The following is a 23,143-nucleotide window of genomic DNA, read 5'->3' on the forward strand; positions in this document are numbered from 1 at the left end:
TCGTAGGGGAGGTTGTGTGTGTGTGTTGGGTCGTACCATCGTGGCATGCTGTCCCAGTCGTAGGGGAGGTTGTGTGTGTGTTGGGTCGTACCATCGTGGCATGCTGTCCCAATCGTAGGGGAGGTTGTGTGTGTGTTGGGTCGTACCATCGTGGCATGCTGTCCCAGTCGTAGGGGAGGTTGTGTGTGTGTGTGTGTTTTGGGTCGTACCATCGCGGCATGCTGTCCCAGTCGTAGGGGAGGTTGTGTGTGTGTTGGGTCGTACCATCGTGGCATGCTGTCACAGTCGTAGGGGAGGTTGTGTGTGTGTTGGGTCGTACCATCGTGGCATGCTGTCCCAGTCGTAGGGGAGGTTGTGTGTGTTGGGTCGTACCATCGTGGCATGCTGTCCCAGTTGTAGGGGAGGTTGTGTGTGTGTTGGGTCGTACCATCGTGGCATGCTGTCGCAGTCGTAGGGGAGGTTGTGTGTGTTGGGTCGTACCATCGTGGCATGCTGTCCCAGTCGTAGGGGATGCTGAAGAACTCAGTGAAGTGGTACGTTCCACAGATCATGGGCAGCTGGATACAGAAGTGGTTGAACAGCAGCATCTTGAAACACCTCCACTGTTTCTCCCACGTCTCTGGCTTGTCCTACACACACACAGTATATATACACACACACAGTATATATACACACACACACACACACAGTATACACACACACACACACACACAGGGAGGGAGTATCATTGTTAAAACTTCCACTTCTTCATCTAACACCCTCCCCTACCTGTTGGATCTAACACCCTCCCCTACCTGTTGGATCTAACACCCTCCACAACCTGTTGGATCTAACACCCTCCCCAACCTGTTGGATCTAACACCCTCCCCTACCTGTTGGATCTAACACCCTCCCCTACCTGTTGGATCTAACACCCTCCCCTACCTGTTGGATCTAACACCCTCCCCTACCTGTTGGATCTAACACCCTCCACAACCTGTTGGATCTAACACCCTCCCTACCTGTTGGATCTAACACCCTCCCCTACCTGTTGGATCTAACACCCTCCCCTACCTGTTGGATCTAACACCCTCCACAACCTGTTGGATCTAACACCCTCCACAACCTGTTGGATCTAACACCGTCCACAACCTGTTGGATCTAACACCCTCCACAACCTGTTGGATCTAACACCCCACCTTACCTGTTGTATCTAACACCCTCCACAACCTGTTGGATCTAACACCCTCCACAACCTGTTGGATCTAACACCCTCCCCTACCTGTTGGATCTAACACCCTCCACAACCTGTTGGATCTAACACCCTCCACAACCTGTTGGATCTAACACCCTCCACAACCTGTTGGATCTAACACCCTCCACAACCTGTTGGATCTAACACCCTCCACAACCTGTTGGATCTAACACCCCACCTTACCTGTTGGATCTAACACCCTCCCCTACCTGTTGGATCTAACACCCCACCTTACCTGTTGGATCTAACACCCTCCACAACCTGTTGGATCTAACACCCTCCCTACCTGTTGTATCTAACACCCTCCACAACCTGTTGTATCTAACACCCTCCCCTACCTGTTGTATCTAACACCCTCCCCTACCTGTTGGATCTAACACCCCACCTTACCTGTTGTATCTAACACCCCTCCTCTCTCTGTTAGATCTAACAACACCCCTCCCCCCTACCTGTTGGATCTAACACCCTGTTGGATCTACCTGTTGGATCTTGTACTTCTGCATGAAGGGAAGGAACTGAAACAGGAAACCAGGTAGACAAAACAGGAAGTAGATGGCCTCATGGACGATGAGAGAACCCCAGGTGGCGATCTGGAATTTAGTGTAGTTCTCATTCACATACCTGGTGGACAGAGATCAACAGACATCAATCAATGAATCAAAGAGTCTAAGAACATGTCCATCGTCAGCCTGGAACGTTGTGTAGTCAGCTCGTCAGCCTGTCACTGCCTGGAACGTTGTGTAGTCAGCTCGTCAACCAGTCACTGCCTGGAACGTTGTGTAGTCAGCTCGTCAACCAGTCACTGCCTGGAACGTTGTGTAGTCAGCTCGTCAACCAGTCACTGCCTGGAACGTTGTGTAGTCAGCTCGTCAGCCTGTCACTGCCTGGAACGTTGTGTAGTCAGCTCGTCAGCCTGTCACTGCCTGGAACGTTGTGTAGTCAGCTCGTCAGCCAGTCACTGCCTGGAACGTTGTGTAGTCAGCTCGTCAGCCAGTCACTGCCTGGAACGTTGTGTAGTCAGCTCGTCAGCCTGTCACTGCCTGGAACGTTGTGTAGTCAGCTCGTCAGCCAGTCACTGCCTGGAACGTTGTGTAGTCAGCTCGTCAACCAGTCACTACCTGGAACGTTGTGTAGTCAGCTCGTCAGCCTGTCACTGCCTGGAACGTTGTGTAGTCAGCTCGTCAACCAGTCACTGCCTGGAACGTTGTGTAGTCAGCTCGTCAGCCAGTCACTGCCTGGAACGTTGTGTAGTCAGCTCGTCAGCCTGTCACTGCCTGGAACGTTGTGTAGTCAGCTCGTCAACCAGTCACTGCCTGGAACGTTGTGTAGTCAGCTCGTCAGCCAGTCACTGCCTGGAACGTTGTGTAGTCAGCTCGTCAACCAGTCACTACCTGGAACGTTGTGTAGTCAGCTCGTCAGCCTGTCACTGCCTGGAACGTTGTGTAGTCAGCTCGTCAACCAGTCACTGCCTGGAACGTTGTGTAGTCAGCTCGTCAGCCTGTCACTGCCTGGAACGTTGTGTAGTCAGCTCGTCAACCAGTCACTGCCTGGAACGTTGTGTAGTCAGCTCGTCAGCCTGTCACTGCCTGGAACGTTGTGTAGTCAGCTCGTCAGCCAGTCACTGCCTGGAACGTTGTGTAGTCAGCTCGTCAACCAGTCACTGCCTGGAACGTTGTGTAGTCAGCTCGTCAACCAGTCACTACCTGGAACGTTGTGTAGTCAGCTCGTCAACCAGTCACTACCTGGAACGTTGTGTAGTCAGCTCGTCAACCAGTCACTACCTGGAACGTTGTGTAGTCAGCTCGTCAACCAGTCACTGCCTGGAACGTTGTGTAGTCAGCTCGTCAGCCAGTCACTACCTGGAACGTTGTGTAGTCAGCTCGTCAACCAGTCACTGCCTGGAACGTTGTGTAGTCAGCTCGTCAACCAGTCACTGCCTGGAACGTTGTGTAGTCAGCTCGTCAACCAGTCACTGCCTGGAACGTTGTGTAGTCAGCTCGTCAACCAGTCACTGCCTGGAACGTTGTGTAGTCAGCTCGTCAACCAGTCACTACCTGGAACGTTGTGTAGTCAGCTCGTCAACCAGTCACTGCCTGGAACGTTGTGTAGTCAGCTCGTCAACCAGTCACTGCCTGGAACGTTGTGTAGTCAGCTCGTCAGCCAGTCATTCAATCAGCCAGTCAGTCATTATAGTAGTATTACCCCCAGGTGTGCTGTCGTGAAGGCTGCAGGTAAAACTGTAGTAGTGTAGTAGGAGGAGTAGTAGTAGTAATAGTAGTAATAGTAGTAGTAGTAGTAGTAGTAGTAGTATTATAGGTGTAGCTGTATAGCAGCAGTATAGTGGCAGTAGTATTATAGTAGTAGTAGTATTATAGGTGTAGCTGTATAGCAGCAGTAGTATTATATTAGTAGTAGTATTATAGGTGTAGCTGTATAGCAGCAGTATAGTGGCAGTAGTATTATAGTAGTAGTAGTATTATAGGCGTAGCTGTATAGCAGCAGTATAGTGGCAGTAGTATTATAGGCGTAGCTGTATAGCAGCAGTAGTAGTGGCAGTAGTATTATAGGTGTAGCTGTATAGCAGCAGTATAGTGGCAGCAGTATAGTGGCAGTAGTATTATAGGTGTAGCTGTATAGCAGCAGTATAGTGGCAGCAGTATAGTGGCAGTAGTATTATAGGTGTAGCTGTATAGCAGCAGTAGTATTATATTAGTAGTAGTATTATAGGTGTAGCTGTATAGCAGCAGTATAGTGGCAGTAGTATTATATTAGTAGTAGTATTATAGGCGTAGCTGTATAGCAGCAGTATAGTGGCAGTAGTATTATAGTAGTAGTAGTATTATAGGTGTAGCTGTATAGCAGCAGTATAGTGGCAGTAGTATTATATTAGTAGTAGTATTATAGGTGTAGCTGTATAGCAGCAGTATAGTGGCAGTAGTATTATAGTAGTAGTAGTATTATAGGTGTAGCTGTATAGCAGCAGTATAGTGGCAGTAGTATTATAGTAGTAGTAGTATTATAGGCGTAGCTGTATAGCAGCAGTATAGTGGCAGTAGTATTATAGTAGTAGTAGTATTATAGGTGTAGCTGTATAGCAGCAGTATAGTGGCAGTAGTATTATAGTAGTAGTAGTATTATAGGCGTAGCTGTATAGCAGCAGTATAGTGGCAGTAGTATTATAGTAGTAGTAGTATTATAGGCGTAGCTGTATAGCAGCAGTATAGTGGCAGTAGTATTATAGTAGTAGTAGTATTATAGGTGTAGCTGTATAGCAGCAGTATAGTGGCAGTAGTATTATAGTAGTAGGAGTATTATAGGCGTAGCTGTATAGCAGCAGTATAGTGGCAGTAGTATTATAGTAGTAGTAGTATTATAGGTGTAGCTGTATAGCAGCAGTATAGTAGTAGTAGTATTATAGGCGTAGCTGTATAGCAGCAGTAGTATTATATTAGTAGTAGTATTATAGGCGTAGCTGTATAGCAGCAGTATAGTGGCAGTAGTAGTAGTATTATAGGCGTAGCTGTATAGCAGCAGTAGTATTATAGTAGTAGTAGTATTATAGGCGTAGCTGTATAGCAGCAGTAGTATTATATTAGTAGTAGTATTATAGGCGTAGCTGTATAGCAGCAGTATAGTGGCAGTAGTATTATATTAGTAGTAGTATTATAGGCGTAGCTGTATAGCAGCAGTATAGTGGCAGTAGTATTATATTAGTAGTAGTATTATAGGTGTAGCTGTATAGCAGCAGTATAGTGGCAGTAGTATTATAGTAGTAGTAGTATTATAGGTGTAGCTGTATAGCAGCAGTATAGTGGCAGTAGTATTATATTAGTAGTAGTATTATAGGTGTAGCTGTATAGCAGCAGTATAGTGGCAGTAGTATTATATTAGTAGTAGTATTATAGGTGTAGCTGTATAGCAGCAGTATAGTGGCAGTAGTATTATATTAGTAGTAGTATTATAGGTGTAGCTGTATAGCAGCAGTATAGTGGCAGTAGTATTATAGTAGTAGTAGTATTATAGGCGTAGCTGTATAGCAGCAGTATAGTGGCAGTAGTATTATAGGTGTAGCTGTATAGCAGCAGTATAGTGGCAGTAGTATTATAGTAGTAGTAGTATTATAGGCGTAGCTGTATAGCAGCAGTATAGTGGCAGTAGTATTATATTAGTAGTAGTATTATAGGCGTAGCTGTATAGCAGCAGTATAGTGGCAGTAGTATTATAGGTGTAGCTGTATAGCAGCAGTATAGTGGCAGTAGTATTATAGTAGTAGTAGTAGTATTATAGGCGTAGCTGTATAGCAGCAGTATAGTGGCAGTAGTATTATAGTAGTAGTAATATTATAGGCGTAGCTGTATAGCAGCAGTATAGTGGCAGTAGTATTATAGTAGTAGTAGTATTATAGGTGTAGCTGTATAGCAGCAGTATAGTGGCAGTAGTATTATAGTAGTAGGAGTATTATAGGCGTAGCTGTATAGCAGCAGTATAGTGGCAGTAGTATTATAGTAGTAGTAGTATTATAGGTGTAGCTGTATAGCAGCAGTATAGTAGTAGTAGTATTATAGGCGTAGCTGTATAGCAGCAGTAGTATTATATTAGTAGTAGTATTATAGGCGTAGCTGTATAGCAGCAGTATAGTGGCAGTAGTAGTAGTATTATAGTAGTAGTAGTATTATAGGCGTAGCTGTATAGCAGCAGTAGTATTATAGTAGTAGTAGTATTATAGGCGTAGCTGTATAGCAGCAGTAGTATTATATTAGTAGTAGTATTATAGGCGTAGCTGTATAGCAGCAGTATAGTGGCAGTAGTATTATATTAGTAGTAGTATTATAGGCGTAGCTGTATAGCAGCAGTATAGTGGCAGTAGTATTATATTAGTAGTAGTATTATAGGTGTAGCTGTATAGCAGCAGTATAGTGGCAGTAGTATTATATTAGTAGTAGTATTATAGGTGTAGCTGTATAGCAGCAGTATAGTGGCAGTAGTATTATAGTAGTAGTAGTAGTAGTATTATAGGTGTAGCTGTATAGCAGCAGTATAGTGGCAGTAGTATTATATTAGTAGTAGTATTATAGGCGTAGCTGTATAGCAGCAGTATAGTGGCAGTAGTATTATAGGTGTAGCTGTATAGCAGCAGTATAGTGGCAGTAGTAGTAGTATTATAGTAGTAGTAGTATTATAGGTGTAGCTGTATAGCAGCAGTATAGTAGCAGTAGTATTATAGGCGTAGCTGTATAGCAGCAGTATAGTGGCAGTAGTATTATAGGTGTAGTTGTATAGCAGCAGTATAGTGGCAGTAGTATTATATTAGTAGTAGTATTATAGGCGTAGCTGTATAGCAGCAGTATAGTGGCAGTAGTATTATATTAGTAGTAGTATTATAGGTGTAGCTGTATAGCAGCAGCAGTAGTATTATAGTAGTAGTAGTATTATAGGCGTAGCTGTATAGCAGCAGTATAGTGGCAGTAGTATTATAGGTGTAGCTGTATAGCAGCAGTATAGTGGCAGTAGTATTATAGTAGTAGTAGTATTATAGGCGTAGCTGTATAGCAGCAGTATAGTGGCAGTAGTATTATATTAGTAGTAGTATTATAGGCGTAGCTGTATAGCAGCAGTATAGTGGCAGTAGTATTATATTAGTAGTAGTATTATAGGTGTAGCTGTATAGCAGCAGTAGTATTATAGTAGTAGTAGTATTATATGTGTAGCTGTATAGCAGCAGTATAGTGGCAGTAGTATTAGTAGTAGTATTATAGGTGTAGCTGTATAGCAGCAGTATAGTGGCAGTAGTATTAGTAGTAGTATTATAGGCGTAGCTGTATAGCAGCAGTATAGTGGCAGTAGTATTAGTAGTAGTATTATAGGTGTAGCTGTATAGCAGCAGTATAGTGGAAGTAGTAGTATAGTAGTATTCTAGTCGCAGCATCGTAGTAGTATAGGAGTGTATTAGTAGTAGCAGTAGTAGTAGTATATTAGTAGTAATAGTATAGTAGGGTTATAGTAGTACAGTAGTTTAGTAGTAGTAGTATATTAGTAGTACTAAAGCAATAGTACACTAATAGTATAGAAGTTTAGCAGCAGTACAGTAGTAGTAGTAGTATAGTAGCAGTATATTAGTAGTATAGTAATAGTATAGCAATATTACCCCCAGGCGTATTGTAGTGAAGGCTGAAGAGGGTTGTCAGGTAAAACAGCATCAACATATTCCACGGCCAGGAAGGCAGAGGACAAGATGGTGGCCGTACTGTTCACCTCCATTCTGATTGGCTGGTGGGGATGGGCTGGGAGGAGACAACACTGAGAACACGCACACACACACACACACACACAAACATTAATATTAATTGCACAAAATAAATAAGATGGAAAAAGACCTGGATTGAAATATACAGAGAAAACCTCTCGACCGGGACATATATACAGAAATATACAGGGAAAACCGCTGGACTAACCAGGACATATATACAGGGAAAACCTCTATACTAACCAGGACATATATACAGAAATATACAGGGAAAACCTCTAGACCAGGACATATATACAGAAATATACAGGGAAAACCTCTGGACTAACCAGGACATATATACAGAAATATACAGGGAAAACCTCTAGACCAGGACATATATACAGAAATATACAGAGAAAACCTCTATACTAACCAGGACATATATACAGAAATATACAGGGAAAACCTCTATACTAACCAGGACATATATACAGAAATATACAGGGAAAACCTCTATACTAACCAGGACATATATACAGAAATATACAGGGAAAACCTCTGGACTAACCAGGACATATAGTTCCAGTCAAAAGTGTGGACACACCTACTCATTCAAGGGTTTTTCTTTGTTTTTACTATTTTCTACATTGTAGAATAATAGTGAAGACATCAGAACTATGAAATAACACATATGGAATCATGTAGTAAATATATTTTATATTTGAGATTCTTCAAAGTAACCACCCTTTGCCTTGATGACAGCTAGAATGCTTTTCCAACCGTCTTGAAGGAGTTCCCACATATGCTGAGCACTTGTCGTCTGTTTTTCCTTCACTCTGCGGTCCAACTCATCCTAAACCATCTCATTTGGGTTGAGGTTGGGTGATTGTGGAGGCCAGGTCATCTGATGCTCTCCATCACAAATAGCCCTGACACAGCCTGGAGGTGTGTTGGGTCATTGCCCTGTTGAAAAACAAGTCCCACTAAGCCCAAACCAGATAGGATGGCGTATCGTTGCAGAATGCTGTGGTAGCCATGCTGGTTAAGTGTGCCTTGAATTCTAAATAAATCACAGACAGTGTCACCAGCAAAGCACCCCCCCACAATCACACCTCCTCCTCCATGTTTCACGGTGGGAACCACACAGGCAGAGATCATCCGTTCACCTGATCTGTGTCTCACAAAGACATGGCGGTTGGAACCATTGGACTCATTAGACCAAAGGACAGACTTCCACCGGTCTAATGTCCACTGCTTGTGTTTCTTGGCCCAAGCAAGTCTCTTCTTATTATTGGTGTCCTTTAGTAGTGGTTTCTTTGCAACAATTCAACCATGAAGGCCTGGTTCACACAGTCTCCTCTGAACAGTTGATGTTGAGATGTGTCTGTTACTTGAACTCTGTGAAGCATTTATTTGGGCTGCAATCTGAGGATGGTAACTCTAATGAACTTATCCTGTGTAGCAGAGGTAACTCTGGGTCTTCCATTCCTGTGGCGGTCCTCATGAGAGCCAGTTTCATCATAGCACTTGAAGAAACTTTTAGTTCTTGAAATGTTCCGTATTGACTGACCTTCATGTCTTAAAGAAATGATGGACTGTTGTTTATCTTTGCTTATTTGAGCTGTTCTTGCCATAATAAGGACTTAGCCCTATTTGGTCAAATAGTATCTTCTGTATACCACCCCCACCTTGTCACAACACAACTGATTGGCTCAAAAGCATTAAGAATGAAAGAAATACCACAAATGAACTTTTAACAAGGCACACCTGTTAATTGAAATGCATTCCAGGTGACTACCTCATGAAGCTGGTTGGGAGAATGCCAAGAGTGTGCAAAGCTGTCATCAAGGCAAAGGGTGACTACTTTGAAGAATCTCAAATATAAAATATATTTTGATTATTTATTTTTTTAACAATAAAAGAGAAGGGATTTTATAACATACTGCAAAAAATGACAAGAAATAAACAAGATGAAAACAACAATTATTCAGGAGAAAGGGGTTCATGTGTACAAATGAAATATGATTATTACTGTGTACAGATGTGATCACCAGTATGGAATATGACTGCTTGCGTAACAATGTCACGGAGTTGAGATCCATATTGAACCAGACCCATTATTATGTTATCGAGCCGTTACAGACTCAACACTTCTTATGTCCAATAACAGTCTGATGAACTGGATCATGCGAATTATTAGAGTGAAAAAATGTCCGTAAAAAGGTTTTTACAATCCTCACTAGATGTTATAGAAACATTCAACTTGCCGATTTACAGGAGTGTTTAAAATAAAAACGGTATTGTTTTGTCAACTCGGTTAAATACAGACTAAAACAATACAGCTGGAAGACTTCAGTGTCCCTTTGGGAAGGCGAGCAATGTTTCATTCCTGCGTCGGTTAGATACCTAGACTTCTCTTCGCACCGAGTTTCTCTTACCGTTGTGCATTTATCTGATCGTTGGCTACTTTGTCTCGTTATTTGTCCGGTGAACAACAACTACAACATAACACCGCACCTAAACACGTATAAAGCTTTACAGCACGGTATATCTGACCCATCTAACGCAACAGTCGGTATTAAGCCCTATCTGGCATTAGACCGAAAAAGTTACCTCTGCGTTAAAATATAAAACAAATGTTTCGTTTTAGAATAGATTTAAGAACATGAATTTAATATCTTCATATATTACCTTGGTGCAGCTGTGGGTCCGTCTACCTGAGTGAGAGGCTGCCGTGTGGCGACTAGTACAGTATTATCTACGAGCCTGATTGGACGAGGGGAGAGGAGACTGACGTCAGGGGGCCGAGCGGGCGCTCTGATTGGCCCCGGGAATGGAGTGATGATAGTGAGACGCGGAGTTCCTAAAGCAACGACCAATCAGCGAGCAGCAGGGCTTTCATAACGTCGAAGCGTTATACAGACAAGTAGGAGGAGAGAGGATGGGGTGGTGGGTGTGGGTGTATGAGCGTGTGTGTTCTGTAACCAGCTAACTTTACAAAGAGTAACAGAGGTGTCCATTGGTCTCTCTCTCCCCCTCCAGGGAGAGCAGGGGAGATCCACATTGGACCAGACCCATTATGGAGCACATGTTGGTTCTAACCCAGCAGTAACCTACCTGACGCAGCACATATTGGTTCTAACCCAGCAGTAACATACCTGATCCAGTACATATTGGTTCTAACCCAGCAATAATACACCTGAACTAATCAAACCGTTGAATAGTGACTAGAGGTCGACCAATTATGATTTTTCAACGCCGATACCGATACGATTATTGGAGGACCCAAAAAAGACCATATAAGGCGATATTAATCGGCCGATTTTGTAAAAAAAAAAATGTAATAATGACAATTACAACAATACTGAATGAACACTTATTTTAACTTAATATAATCCATCAAAAAAATCCATTTAGCCTCAAGTAAATAATGAAACATGTTCCATTTGGTTTAAATAATGCAAAAACAGTGTTGGAAAAGAAAGTAAAAGCGCAATATGTGCCATGTAAGAAAGCTAACGTTTCAGTTCCTTGCTCAGAACATGAGAACATATGAAAGCTGGTGGTTCCTTTTAACACGAGTCTTCAATATTACCAGGTAAGACGTTTTAGGTTGTAGTTGTTATAGGAATTATAGGACTATTTCCCTCTATACCATTTGTATTTCATTAACCTTTGACTATTGGATGTTCTTATAGGCACTTTAGTATTGCCAGTGTAACAGTATAGCTTCCGTCCCTCTCCTCGCCCCTACCTGGGCTCGAACCAGGAACACAACGACAGCCACCCTCGAAGCAGCGTTACCCATGCAGAGCAAGGGGAACAACTACTAGAAGGCTCAGAGCGAGTGACATTTGAAACGCTATTAGCACGCGCTAACTAGCTAGCCATTTCACATCGGTTACACCAGCCTCATCTCGGGAGTTGATATGCTTCAAGTCATAAATAGCGCAATGCTTGACGCACAGTGAAGAGCTGCTGGCAAAACGCACGAAAGTGTTTGAATGAATGTTTACGAGCCTGCTGCTGCCTACCATCGCTCAGTCAGACTGCTCTATCAAATCATAGACTTAGTTATAACATAATAACACACAGAAATACGAGCCTTCGGTCATTAATATGGTCAAATCTGGGAACTATAATTTCGAAAACAAAACGTTTATTCTTTCAGTGAAATACGGAACCGTTTGGTATTTTATCTAACGGGTGGCATCCATAAGTCTAAATATTCTTGTTACATTGCACAACCTTCAATGTCATGTCACAATTACGTAAAAATCTGGCAAATTTGTTCGCAATGAGCCAGGCTGCCCAAACTGTTGCATATACCCTGACTCTGTGTGCAATGAACGCAAGAGAAGTGACACAATTTCACCTGGTTAATATTGCCTGCCAACCTACATTCCTTGCCTGCCAAATCTGTCATTCTGCCCCTGAACAAGGCAGTTAACCCCACTGTTCCTAGACCAGTTAACCCCACTGTTCCTAGACCAGTTAACCCCACTGTTCCTAGACCAGTTAACCCCACTGTTCCTAGACCAGTTAACCCCACTGTTCCTAGACCAGTTAACCCCACTGTTCCTAGACCAGTTAACCCCACTGTTCCTAGACCAGTTAACCCCACTGTTCCTAGACCAGTTAACCCCACTGTTCCTAGACCAGTTAACCCCACTGTTCCTAGACCAGTTAACCCCACTGTTCCTAGACCAGTTAACCCCACTGTTCCTAGACCAGTTAACCCCACTGTTCCTAGACCAGTTAACCCCACTGTTCCTAGACCAGTTAACCCCACTGTTCCTAGACCAGTTAACCCCACTGTTCCTAGACCAGTTAACCCCACTGTTCCTAGACCAGTTAACCCCACTGTTCCTAGACCAGTTAACCCACTGTTCCTAGACCAGTTAACCCACTGTTCCTAGACCAGTTAACCCACTGTTCCTAGACCAGTTAACCCACTGTTCCTAGACCAGTTAACCCCACTGTTCCTAGACCAGTTAACCCCACTGTTCCTAGACCAGTTAACCCCACTGTTCCTAGACCAGTTAACCCCACTGTTCCTAGACCAGTTAACCCCACTGTTCCTAGACCAGTTAACCCCACTGTTCCTAGACCAGTTAACCCCACTGTTCCTAGACCAGTTAACCCCACTGTTCCTAGACCAGTTAACCCCACTGTTCCTAGACCAGTTAACCCACTGTTCCTAGACCAGTTAACCCACCGTTCCTAGACCAGTTAACCCACTGTTCCTAGACCAGTTAACCCACCGTTCCTAGACCAGTTAACCCCACTGTTCCTAGACCAGTTAACCCCACTGTTCCTAGACCAGTTAACCCACTGTTCCTAGACCAGTTAACCCACTGTTCCTAGACCAGTTAACCCACTGTTCCTAGACCAGTTAACCCACTGTTCCTAGACCAGTTAACCCCACTGTTCCTAGACCAGTTAACCCCACTGTTCCTAGACCAGTTAACCCACCGTTCCTAGACCAGTTAACCCCACTGTTCCTAGACCAGTTAACCCCACTGTTCCTAGACCAGTTAACCCCACTGTTCCTAGACCAGTTAACCCCACTGTTCCTAGACCAGTTAACCCCACTGTTCCTAGACCAGTTAACCCACTGTTCCTAGACCAGTTAACCCACTGTTCCTAGACCAGTTAACCCACCGTTCCTAGACCAGTTAACCCACCGTTCCTAGACCAGTTAACCCACCGTTCCTAGGGCCGTCATTTTACCTTTATTTTTTTAAATCAGCACCCAAAATTACCGATAGGTATGAAAACTTGAAATCGGCCCTAATTAAATCGGCCATTCCGATTAATCGGTCGACCTCTAATAGTGACATCACAAGATCTATACAGAACACACGGTCACATAAACCAATTATCTCGTTCACCGTCAGATCAACGTCTGTCCATAACGTCCAAAATCATTGGCACCTTGACAAAGACTAACTAAAAAGATGGTAAATCATTTCGACATCTTTCTTAGATTGATTTTCGTTCTGATCCAAACGCATTTATTCTGTCAGGACAAAACAACAGGTGGTGTTCTGATCCAAACTCATTTATTCTGTCAGGACAAAACAACAGGTGGTGTTCTGATCCAAACTCATTTATTCTGTCAGGACAAAACAACAGGTGGTGTTCTGATCCAAACTCACTCATCCTGTCAGCAAAAAAAAAAACAGACTCAGAAATATTTACACAAGTCAAAAAGAAAACAAAGATGATGTACTTTCCAGAAGAGAGAGAGGGGTGTGTGTTAGGACTGTTTGAGTGGTGCAGCAGGTAGACTAGCTGAGGCCTGTTCCAGGAAGGCCAGGGGTCCAGGTGGAGAGAGAGAGGTGTGTGTGTGTTAGGTCTGTTTGAGTGGTGCAGCAGGTAGACTAGCTGAGGCCTGTTCCAGGAAGGCCAGGGGTCCAGGTGGAGAGAGAGAGGTGTGTGTGTGTTAGGTCTGTTTGAGTGGTGCAGCAGGTAGACTAGCTGAGGCCTGTTCCAGGAAGGCCAGGGGTCCAGGTGGAGGGAGATCTGGCGGTTTACGATGCTGGACACTGACATCCTCCAGAACCTACAGACAGAACAGACATTAACTACAGACCAGACATTATATTAACTACAGACATGATATTAACTACAGACAGAACAGACATGAACTACAGACCAGACATTATATTAACTACAGACAGACATGTTATCATGATGCTGGACCAGACATTATATTAACTACAGACAGACAGACATGTTACCATGATGCTGGACCAGACATTATATTAACTACAGACAGACAGACAGACATGTTACCATGATGCTGGACCAGACACATTACCTACAGACAGACATGTTACCATGATGCTGGACCAGACACATTACCTACAGACCTGATATGTCACCTATATATCTTAAAGGACCGCATTTTCATCAATTTGATATATTCTTGAAGCCCATTCAAAAACAGAATGAGACAGGATCCAGGAAGTGATGCGGCACTGAGCCAGCAAAGTAGACCACGGCCTATTCTCAATTAGATTTAATCAACTCCTCCGTCCGCTCTCGTCTCCTTTCCAAAAAGGTCAAAGGTAAATCGAAGAGAGAAAGTGGACTAAAACGCACTTGTATGAAATGAGACTCCTCCACAGGTAAATTATGTTTCCAGGGGTCGCAACATGAAAGGTGTAAAGTGATAAACTAGTGTAGAGTTGTACAAGACATTTCAGGATAAAAGGAGAAGTAGCATTTCTCCTCCCAGAAAACAAAGGGGGAGTGTCAGATTTCAAAAGCCTTCCGTGAAGGACTCATGTAGAATACACTTCTGCTTCCTGGTCAAAAGCCTTCCGTGAAGGACTCATGTAGAATACACTTCTGCTTCCTGGTCAAAAGCCTTCCGTGAAGGACTCATGTAGAATACACTTCTGCTTCCTGGTCAAAAGGAGGCTATGGAGGACTCTGCTTCCTGGTTAAAAGCCTTCCGTGAAGGACTCATGTAGAATACACTTCTGCTTCCTGGTCAAAAGCCTTCCGTGAAGGACTCATGTAGAATACACTTCTGCTTCCTGGTCAAAAGCCTTCCGTGAAGGACTCATGTAGACTACACTTCTGCTTCCTGGTCAAAAGCCTTCAGTGAAGGACTCATGTAGAATACACTTCTGCTTCCTGGTCAAAAGCCTTCCGTGAAGGACTCATGTAGAATACACTTCTGCTTCCTGGTCAAAAGGAGGCTATGGAGGAGGGGAGGACTCTGCTTCCTGGCCTAAAGGAGGCTGTCGAGGAGGGGATGACTCTGCTTCCTGGTCTAAAGGAGGCTATGGAGGAGGGGAGGACTCTGCTTCCTGGCCTAAAGGAGGCTATGGAGGAGGGGAGGACTCTGCTTCCTGGCCTAAAGGAGGCTATGGAGGAGGGGAGGACTCTGCTTCCTGGCCTAAAGGAGGCTATGGAGGAGGGGAGGACTCTGCTTCCTGGCCTAAAGGAGGCTATGGAGGAGGGGAGGACTCTGCTTCCTGGCCTAAAGGAGGCTATGGAGGAGGGGAGGACTCTGCTTCCTGGCCTAAAGGAGGCTATGGAGGAGGGGAGGACTCTGCTTCCTGGCCTAAAGGAGGCTATGGAGGAGGGGAGGACTCTGCTTCCTGGCCTAAAGGAGGCTATGGAGGAGGGGAGGACTCTGCTTCCTGGCCTAAAGGAGGCTATGGAGGAGGGGAGGACTCTGCTTCCTGGCCTAAAGGAGGCCATGGAGGACTCTGCTTCCTGGCCAAAAGGAGGCTATGGAGGACTCTGCTTCCTGGTCAAAAGGAGGCTATGGAGGAGGGGAGGACTCTGCTTCCTGGTTAAAAGGAGGCTATGGAGGAGGGGAGGACTCTGCTTCCTGGCCTAAAGGAGGCTATCGAGGAGGGGAGGACTCTGCTTCCTGGCCTAAAGGAGGCTATCGAGGAGGGGAGGACTCTGCTTCCTGGCCTAAAGGAGGCTATGGAGGAGGGGAGGACTCTGCTTCCTGGTTAAAAGGAGGCTATGGAGGAGGGGAGGACTCTGCTTCCTGGTCAAAAGGAGGCTATGGAGGAGGGGAGGACTCTGCTTCCTGGCCTAAAGGAGGCTATGGAGGAAGGGAGGACTCTGCTTCCTGGCCTAAAGGAGGCTATGGAGGAAGGGAGGACTCTGCTTCCCGGTTAAAAGGAGTCTATGGAGGAGGGGAGGACTCTGCTTCCTGGCCTAAAGGAGGCTATGGAGGAGGGGAGGACTCTGCTTCCTGGCCTAAAGGAGGCCATGGAGGACTCTGCTTCCTGGCCAAAAGGAGGCTATGGAGGACTCTGCTTCCTGGTCAAAAGGAGGCTATGGAGGAGGGGAGGACTCTGCTTCCTGGTTAAAAGGAGGCTATGGAGGAGGGGAGGACTCTGCTTCCTGGCCTAAAGGAGGCTATCGAGGAGGGGAGGACTCTGCTTCCTGGCCTAAAGGAGGCTATCGAGGAGGGGAGGACTCTGCTTCCTGGCCTAAAGGAGGCTATGAAGGAGGGGAGGACTCTGCTTCCTGGTTAAAAGGAGGCTATGGAGGAGGGGAGGACTCTGCTTCCTGGTCAAAAGGAGGCTATGGAGGAGGGGAGGACTCTGCTTCCTGGCCTAAAGGAGGCTATGGAGGAAGGGAGGACTCTGCTTCCTGGCCTAAAGGAGGCTATGGAGGAAGGGAGGACTCTGCTTCCCGGTTAAAAGGAGTCTATGGAGGAGGGGAGGACTCTGCTTCCCGGCCTAAAGGAGTCTATGGAGGAGGGGAGGACTCTGCTTCCTGGCCTAAAGGAGGCTATGGAGGACTCTGCTTCCTGGCCAAAAGGAGGCTATGGAGGACTCTGCTTCCTGGCCAAAAGGAGGCTATGGAGGACTCTGCTTCCTGGCCAAAAGGAGGCTATGGAGGACTCTGCTTCCTGGCCAAAAGGAGGCTATGGAGGACTCTGCTTCCTGGCCAAAAGGAGGCTATGGAGGACTCTGCTTCCTGGCCAACAGGAGGCTATGGAGGACTCTGCTTCCTGGCCAAAAGGAGGCTATGGAGGACTCTGCTTCCTGGCCAAAAGGAGGCTATGGAGGACTCTGCTTCCTGGCCAAAAGGAGGCTATGGAGGACTCTGCTTCCTGGCCAAAAGGAGGCCATGGAGGACTCTGCTTCCTGGCCTAAAGGAGGCCATGGAGGAGGGGAGGACTCTGCTTCCTGGTTAAAAGGAGGCTATGGAGGAGGGGAGGACTCTGCTTCCTGGCCAAAAGGAGGCTATGGAGGACTCTGCTTCCTGGCCTAAAGGAGGCTATGGAGGAAGGGAGGACAGCCTTCTGTTGGTCTACTAACACATTTACACACTCCTCAACAACTTATCAGTTTCCGTGTCACGGAGGACGTACCTGCTGCCAGTGGTGCAGCTTAGACAGGTGTTTCTGAACAAGCAGCTCTTTCCTCTGGAGTTCATTTCGCAGCTCAGACACATCCTGGAGAGAAGAGAGGGAGAAGAGATGGACTAGCTGTTAACAGAAGAGGGAGGCTGTCCTAACACCAGAATATCCCCATACTGGTGAAGTTTCCCCTTAGGCACAGATCTAAGATAAGCCTCCCCTCCCCCAATCCTAACATTAACTATTAGTGGGGAAAATGTAACACTGACCCAAGATCAGCATCTAGTGGCAACTTCACCCTAATCCATATAGAGTTATCAAATTCTAGAACCCATTTCCACTGGTTTCTCTCCCCCATTGTTCCCCTCTAATCAGGGACTGATTTAGAACTGGGACACCAGGTGGGTGCTATTAAATGGCCATGTAGAACAGCAAAGCTTTGACCACCTGGTAGGGTAAGAATTGAATACCCCTGGTATACAGTATCACCTACCTCTTTGACCACCTGATAGGGTAAGAATTGAATACCCCTGGTATACAGTATCACCTACCTCTTTGACCACCTGGTCAGGTTTCTGGACTGATTTAGACCTGGGACAGCTGGTAGGGTAAGAATTGAATACCCCTGGTATATAGTACCACCTACCTCTTTGACCACCTGGTCGGGTTTCTGGACTGATAACTGAAGACGCTTCTGCAGGAAGAAACATTCTGTCTGTCTGGCGACATCCAGAAACTTCTGAATACACTGATCCACACCTGGGGAGACAGACAGGTTAGAGAGAGACAGGTTAGAGAGAGAGAGACAGGCAGGTTAGAGAGAGACAGGTTAGAGAGAGAGAGACCGAGAAACAGACAGGTTAGAGAGAGACAGGTTAGAGAGAGAGAGACCGAGAAACAGACAGGTTAGAGAGAGACAGGTTAGAGAGAGAGAGACAGGCAGGTTAGAGAGAGACAGGTTAGAGAGAGAGAGACAGGTTAGAGAGAGAGAGACAGGTTAGAGAGAGAGAGACAGGTTAGAGAGAGAGAGACAGGTTAGAGAGAGAGAGACCGAGAAACAGACAGGTTAGAGAGAGAGAGACAGGTTAGAGAGAGAGAGACAGGTTAGAGAGAGAGAGACCGAGAAACAGACAGGTTAGAGAGAGAGAGACAGGTTAGAGAGAGAGAGACAGGTTAGAGAGAGAGAGACAGGTTAGAGAGAGAGAGACAGGTTAGAGAGAGAGAGACAGGTTAGAAGAGAGAGAGAGAGACAGGTTAGAGAGAGAGAGACAGGTTAGAGAGAGAGAGACAGGTTAGAGAGAGAGAGACAGGTTAGAGAGAGAGAGACAGGTTAGAGAGAGAGAGACAGGTTAGAGAGAGAGAGACAGGTTAGAGAGAGAGAGACCGAGAAACAGACAGGTTAGAGAGAGACAGGTTAGAGAGAGAGAGACAGGTTAGAGAGAGAGAGACCGAGAAACAGGCAGGTTAGAGAGAGACAGGTTAGAGAGAGAGAGACCGAGAAACAGAACAGGTTAGAGAGAGACAGGTTAGAGAGAGAGAGACAGGCAGGTTAGAGAGAGACAGGTTAGAGAGAGAGAGACCGAGAAACAGACAGGTTAGAGAGAGACAGGTTAGAGAGAGAGAGACAGGTTAGAGAGAGAGAGACAGGTTAGAGAGAGAGACAGGTTAGAGAGAGAGACGAGACAGACAGGTAGAGAGAGAGAGACCGAGAAACAGACAGGTTAGAGAGAGAGAGACCGAGAAACAGACAGGTTAGAGAGAGAGAGACCGAGAAACAGACAGGTTAGAGAGAGAGAGACCGAGAAACAGACAGGTTAGAGAGAGAGAGACCGAGAAACAGACAGGTTAGAGAGAGAGAGACCGAGAAACAGACAGGTTAGAGAGAGAGAGACCGAGAAACAGACAGGTTAGAGAGAGAGAGACCGAGAAACAGACAGGTTAGAGAGAGAGAGACCGAGAAACAGACAGGTTAGAGAGAGAGAGACCGAGAAACAGACAGGTTAGAGAGAGAGAGAGAGGTTAGAGAGAGACAGGTTAGAGAGAGACAGGTTAGAGAGAGAGAGACCGAGAAACAGACAGGTTAGAGAGAGACAGGTTAGAGAGAGAGAGACCGAGAAACAGACAGGTTAGAGAGAGACAGGTTAGAGAGAGAGAGACCGAGAAACAGACAGGTTAGAGAGAGACAGGTTAGAGAGAGAGAGACCGAGAAACAGACAGGTTAGAGAGAGAGAGACAGGTTAGAGAGAGAGAGACAGGTTAGAGAGAGAGAGACCGAGAAACAGACAGGTTAGAGAGAGAGAGACAGGTTAGAGAGAGAGAGACAGGTTAGAGAGACAGGTTAGAGAGAGAGAGACAGGTTAGAGAGAGAGAGAGACAGGTTAGAGAGAGAGAGACCGAGAAACAGGCAGGTTAGAGAGAGACAGGTTAGAGAGAGAGAGACAGGTTAGAGAGAGAGAGACAGGTTAGAGAGAGAGAGACAGGTTAGAGAGAGAGAGACAGGTTAGAGAGAGAGAGACAGGTTAGAGAGAGAGAGAGACAGGTTAGAGAGAGAGAGAGACAGGTTAGAGAGAGAGAGACAGGTTAGAGAGAGAGAGACAGGTTAGAGAGAGAGAGACAGGTTAGAGAGAGAGAGACCGAGAAACAGACAGGTTAGAGAGAGAGAGACCGAGAAACAGACAGGTTAGAGAGAGACAGGTTAGAGAGAGAGAGACAGGCAGGTTAGAGAGAGACAGGTTAGAGAGAGAGACCGAGAAACAGACAGGTTAGAGAGAGACAGGTTAGAGAGAGAGAGACAGGTTAGAGAGAGAGAGACAGGTTTAGAGAGAGAGAGACCGAGAAACAGACAGGTTAGAGAGAGAGAGACCGAGAAACAGACAGGTTAGAGAGAGACAGGTTAGAGAGAGAGAGACAGGCAGGTTAGAGAGAGACAGGTTAGAGAGAGAGACAGGTTAGAGAGAGAGAGACAGGTTAGAGAGAGAGAGACAGGTTAGAGAGAGAGAGACCGAGAAACAGACAGGTTAGAGAGAGAGAGACCGAGAAACAGACAGGTTAGAGAGAGAGAGACCGAGAAACAGACAGGTTAGAGAGAGAGAGACCGAGAAACAGACAGGTTAGAGAGAGAGAGACCGAGAAACAGACAGGTTAGAGAGAGAGAGACCGAGAAACAGACAGGTTAGAGAGAGAGAGACCGAGAAACAGACAGGTTAGAGAGAGAGAGACCGAGAAACAGACAGGTTAGAGAGAGAGACCGAGAAACAGACAGGTTAGAGAGAGAGAGACCGAGAAACAGACAGGTTAGAGAGAGACAGGTTAGAGAGAGAGAGAGAGGTTAGAGAGAGACAGGTTAGAGAGAGACAGGTTAGAGAGAGAGAGACCGAGAAACAGACAGGTTAGAGAGAGACAGGTTAGAGAGAGAGAGACCGAGAAACAGACAGGTTAGAGAGAGACAGGTTAGAGAGAGAGAGACCGAGAAACAGACAGGTTAGAGAGAGACAGGTTAGAGAGAGAGAAACAGACAGGTTAGAGAGAGAGAGACAGGTTAGAGAGAGAGAGACAGGTTAGAGAGAGAGAGACCGAGAAACAGACAGGTTAGAGAGAGAGAGACAGGTTAGAGAGAGAGAGACAGGTTAGAGAGACAGGTTAGAGAGAGAGAGACAGGTTAGAGAGAGAGAGACAGGTTAGAGAGAGAGAGACAGGTTAGAGAGAGAGAGACCGAGAAACAGGCAGGTTAGAGAGAGACAGGTTAGAGAGAGAGAGACAGGTTAGAGAGAGACAGGTTAGAGAGAGAGAGACCGAGAAACAGACAGGTTAGAGAGAGAGAGACACTCACAACATGCAAGTCAGTTAATTGTAGCTAGATAAGCAAAGTAATGAAATAAATATTTATTTTTAATGAATGTGTTTCAAACTGTTTACAATGCTAACTGCCCCAAGGCTAGCCAACTCTCCTCCTGAATTACTGGGTGTGCAGGCTTGTGCTACAGCCCTGCTGTAAAACACCTGCTTCTACCAACCAGCTGTTCATCTGGACCCTGATTGGCTAAATCAGGTGTTAAAACAGGGGTGGACAAAACCATTTAATACCCTGTCGCTATCCAGGAGGATGGTTGTTGGTCACCTAGGAGCTCGTCTGGGAATACGGTGCCCTTTTGGGTCGTGAACTTTACTGGTCTCACCTGTCCGAATTTCCTCCTGGTCGGTTCCGTTCACGTAGTCTTGACTCACTAGGGACGCAAAGCAAGCCTGCTGACACAAGACAACTGGTTAACAGTTCACGACTAACACTTAGCTAGCTTCAGTAAGGCCAGACCAGAGATAAAATGTACTTAGCTAGCTATAACATGACATTGAGTTACATATAAGTGCAAGTTGTGTACTGGAAAGCCAGTAAAACATGAGACGCAAAGTATGCTTGCAGCCCAGGTTGGTGGCACTTTAAATTGGGGCGAACGGGCTCGTAGTAATGACTAGAGCGTAAATCAATGAAATGGTATTAAATACATCAAACACATTGGTTTGGTTTCCAGGTGTTTGATGCCATTCGCTCTGTTCCAGACATTATGATGAGCCGTTGTCACCTAAGCAGACTGCACTGCTCTCTGCACAACAACAATGTAGCTAGCTAACGCTAGTAACACTAGTTCGGCTAGCTAGTATCATTCCGTTAGCTATACCACGGCTAGCTAGTATCATTACATTACATTAGCTATACCACGGCTAGATAGTATCATTACATTAGCTTTACCACGGCTAGCTAGTATCATTCCGTTAGCTTTACCACAGCTAGCTAATATCATTACATTAGCTATACCACGGCTAGCTAGCATCATTCCGTTAGCTATACCACGGCTAGCTAGCATCATTCCGTTAGCTATACCACGGCTAGCTAGTATCATTACATTAGCTTTACCACGGCTAGCTAGTATCATTCCGTTAGCTTTACCACGGCTAGCTAGTATCATTCCGTTAGCTTTACCACAGCTAGCTAGTATCATTACATTAGCTATACCACGGCTAGCTAGCATCATTCCGTTAGCTATACCACGGCTAGCTAGTATCATTCCGTTAGCTATACCACGGCTAGCTAGTATCATTACATTAGCTTTACCACGGCTAGCTAGTATCATTACATTAGCTTTACCACGGCTAGCTAGTATCATTACATTAGCTTTACCACGGCTAGCTAGTATCATTCCGTTAGCTATACCACAGCTAGCTAGTATCATTCCGTTAGCTATACCACAGCTAGCTGTTGCTCTCGTACCTCGAAAGAAGCCTCTAGGTCGTCTACCAGAGTGTTGGGGCCCTGGACCCTGTTCCCCGGAGCTCCAGATAGTAGTCCCGGCTGACCCGGGCCGCCGACAGGGTGAGGACCAGCGGATTGCTGGCCGGGGAACATCCCGCTGCCCATGGAGGAAGACATACTGGATGGTTGTTTGCAGTGTTGACAACTAAATGACGTTGTGATGTCATTGCGCGATAACGTAAAATTTGCATCATTACGTATAATACGCAAAAACGTTACTCAAATTGACTGGCAAAATAAATATGGTTTGACATTTGTTCAGGTGCAGTCCCACTCTTTTCTGTACTTCTCCTGGCTGTACACTTTTGATTGATGTTGTAAGTTCTGTTCAAGATCAAACATTCGTGAACCACTATATTCATTGGGTTTTCTGCAGGCGTCACTCACAATGCACTATTGCAGTCAGGCATGTGTTGTGACTGAGTTGTGTGACAGAGAAAATCGTTTTTTATGTCAGAGGGGGAAATGCGTGCGTTTGAGTCACTTTTCAAAAGTTGCTAAAAGTTCCAAACTAATTTTTAAAAG

The 23,143-nt window shown here is 45.5% G+C and overlaps 2 protein-coding genes across 2 annotated transcripts in view; both read right to left on the reverse strand.

Annotated features, from left to right (window-relative positions):
* Nucleotides 1-10,281, reverse strand: part of LOC116360596 (methylsterol monooxygenase 1) — a 17,920-nt gene extending 7,639 nt beyond the window's left edge. The window contains exons 1-4 of the mRNA XM_031815499.1: nt 10,152-10,281; nt 7,380-7,531; nt 1,714-1,855; nt 481-629 (exon numbers count right to left, since the gene is read on the reverse strand). Of these exons, the coding sequence (XP_031671359.1) occupies nt 481-629; nt 1,714-1,855; nt 7,380-7,492 (404 nt within the window). The 5' untranslated portion in view covers nt 7,493-7,531; nt 10,152-10,281. The remainder of the gene's footprint in view (nt 1-480; nt 630-1,713; nt 1,856-7,379; nt 7,532-10,151) is intronic.
* Nucleotides 10,282-13,460: 3,179 nt separating this feature from the next.
* On the reverse strand, nt 13,461-22,776 carry LOC109880335 (mediator of RNA polymerase II transcription subunit 28). The gene is made up of 5 exons (XM_031815537.1): nt 22,577-22,776; nt 21,489-21,555; nt 17,960-18,072; nt 17,326-17,409; nt 13,461-14,028 (listed from the first exon to the last, which is right to left on the reverse strand). Exons 1-5 carry the CDS (start codon nt 22,733-22,735, stop codon nt 13,909-13,911), a joined length of 543 nt encoding a protein of 180 aa, XP_031671397.1. The 5' UTR covers nt 22,736-22,776; the 3' UTR covers nt 13,461-13,908.
* Between the last annotated feature and the right edge of the window lie 367 nt (nt 22,777-23,143).

This window comes from Oncorhynchus kisutch, unplaced genomic scaffold (assembly GCF_002021735.2).
Source record: "Oncorhynchus kisutch isolate 150728-3 unplaced genomic scaffold, Okis_V2 Okis09a-Okis19a_hom, whole genome shotgun sequence".
NCBI lineage: Eukaryota > Metazoa > Chordata > Actinopteri > Salmoniformes > Salmonidae > Oncorhynchus > Oncorhynchus kisutch.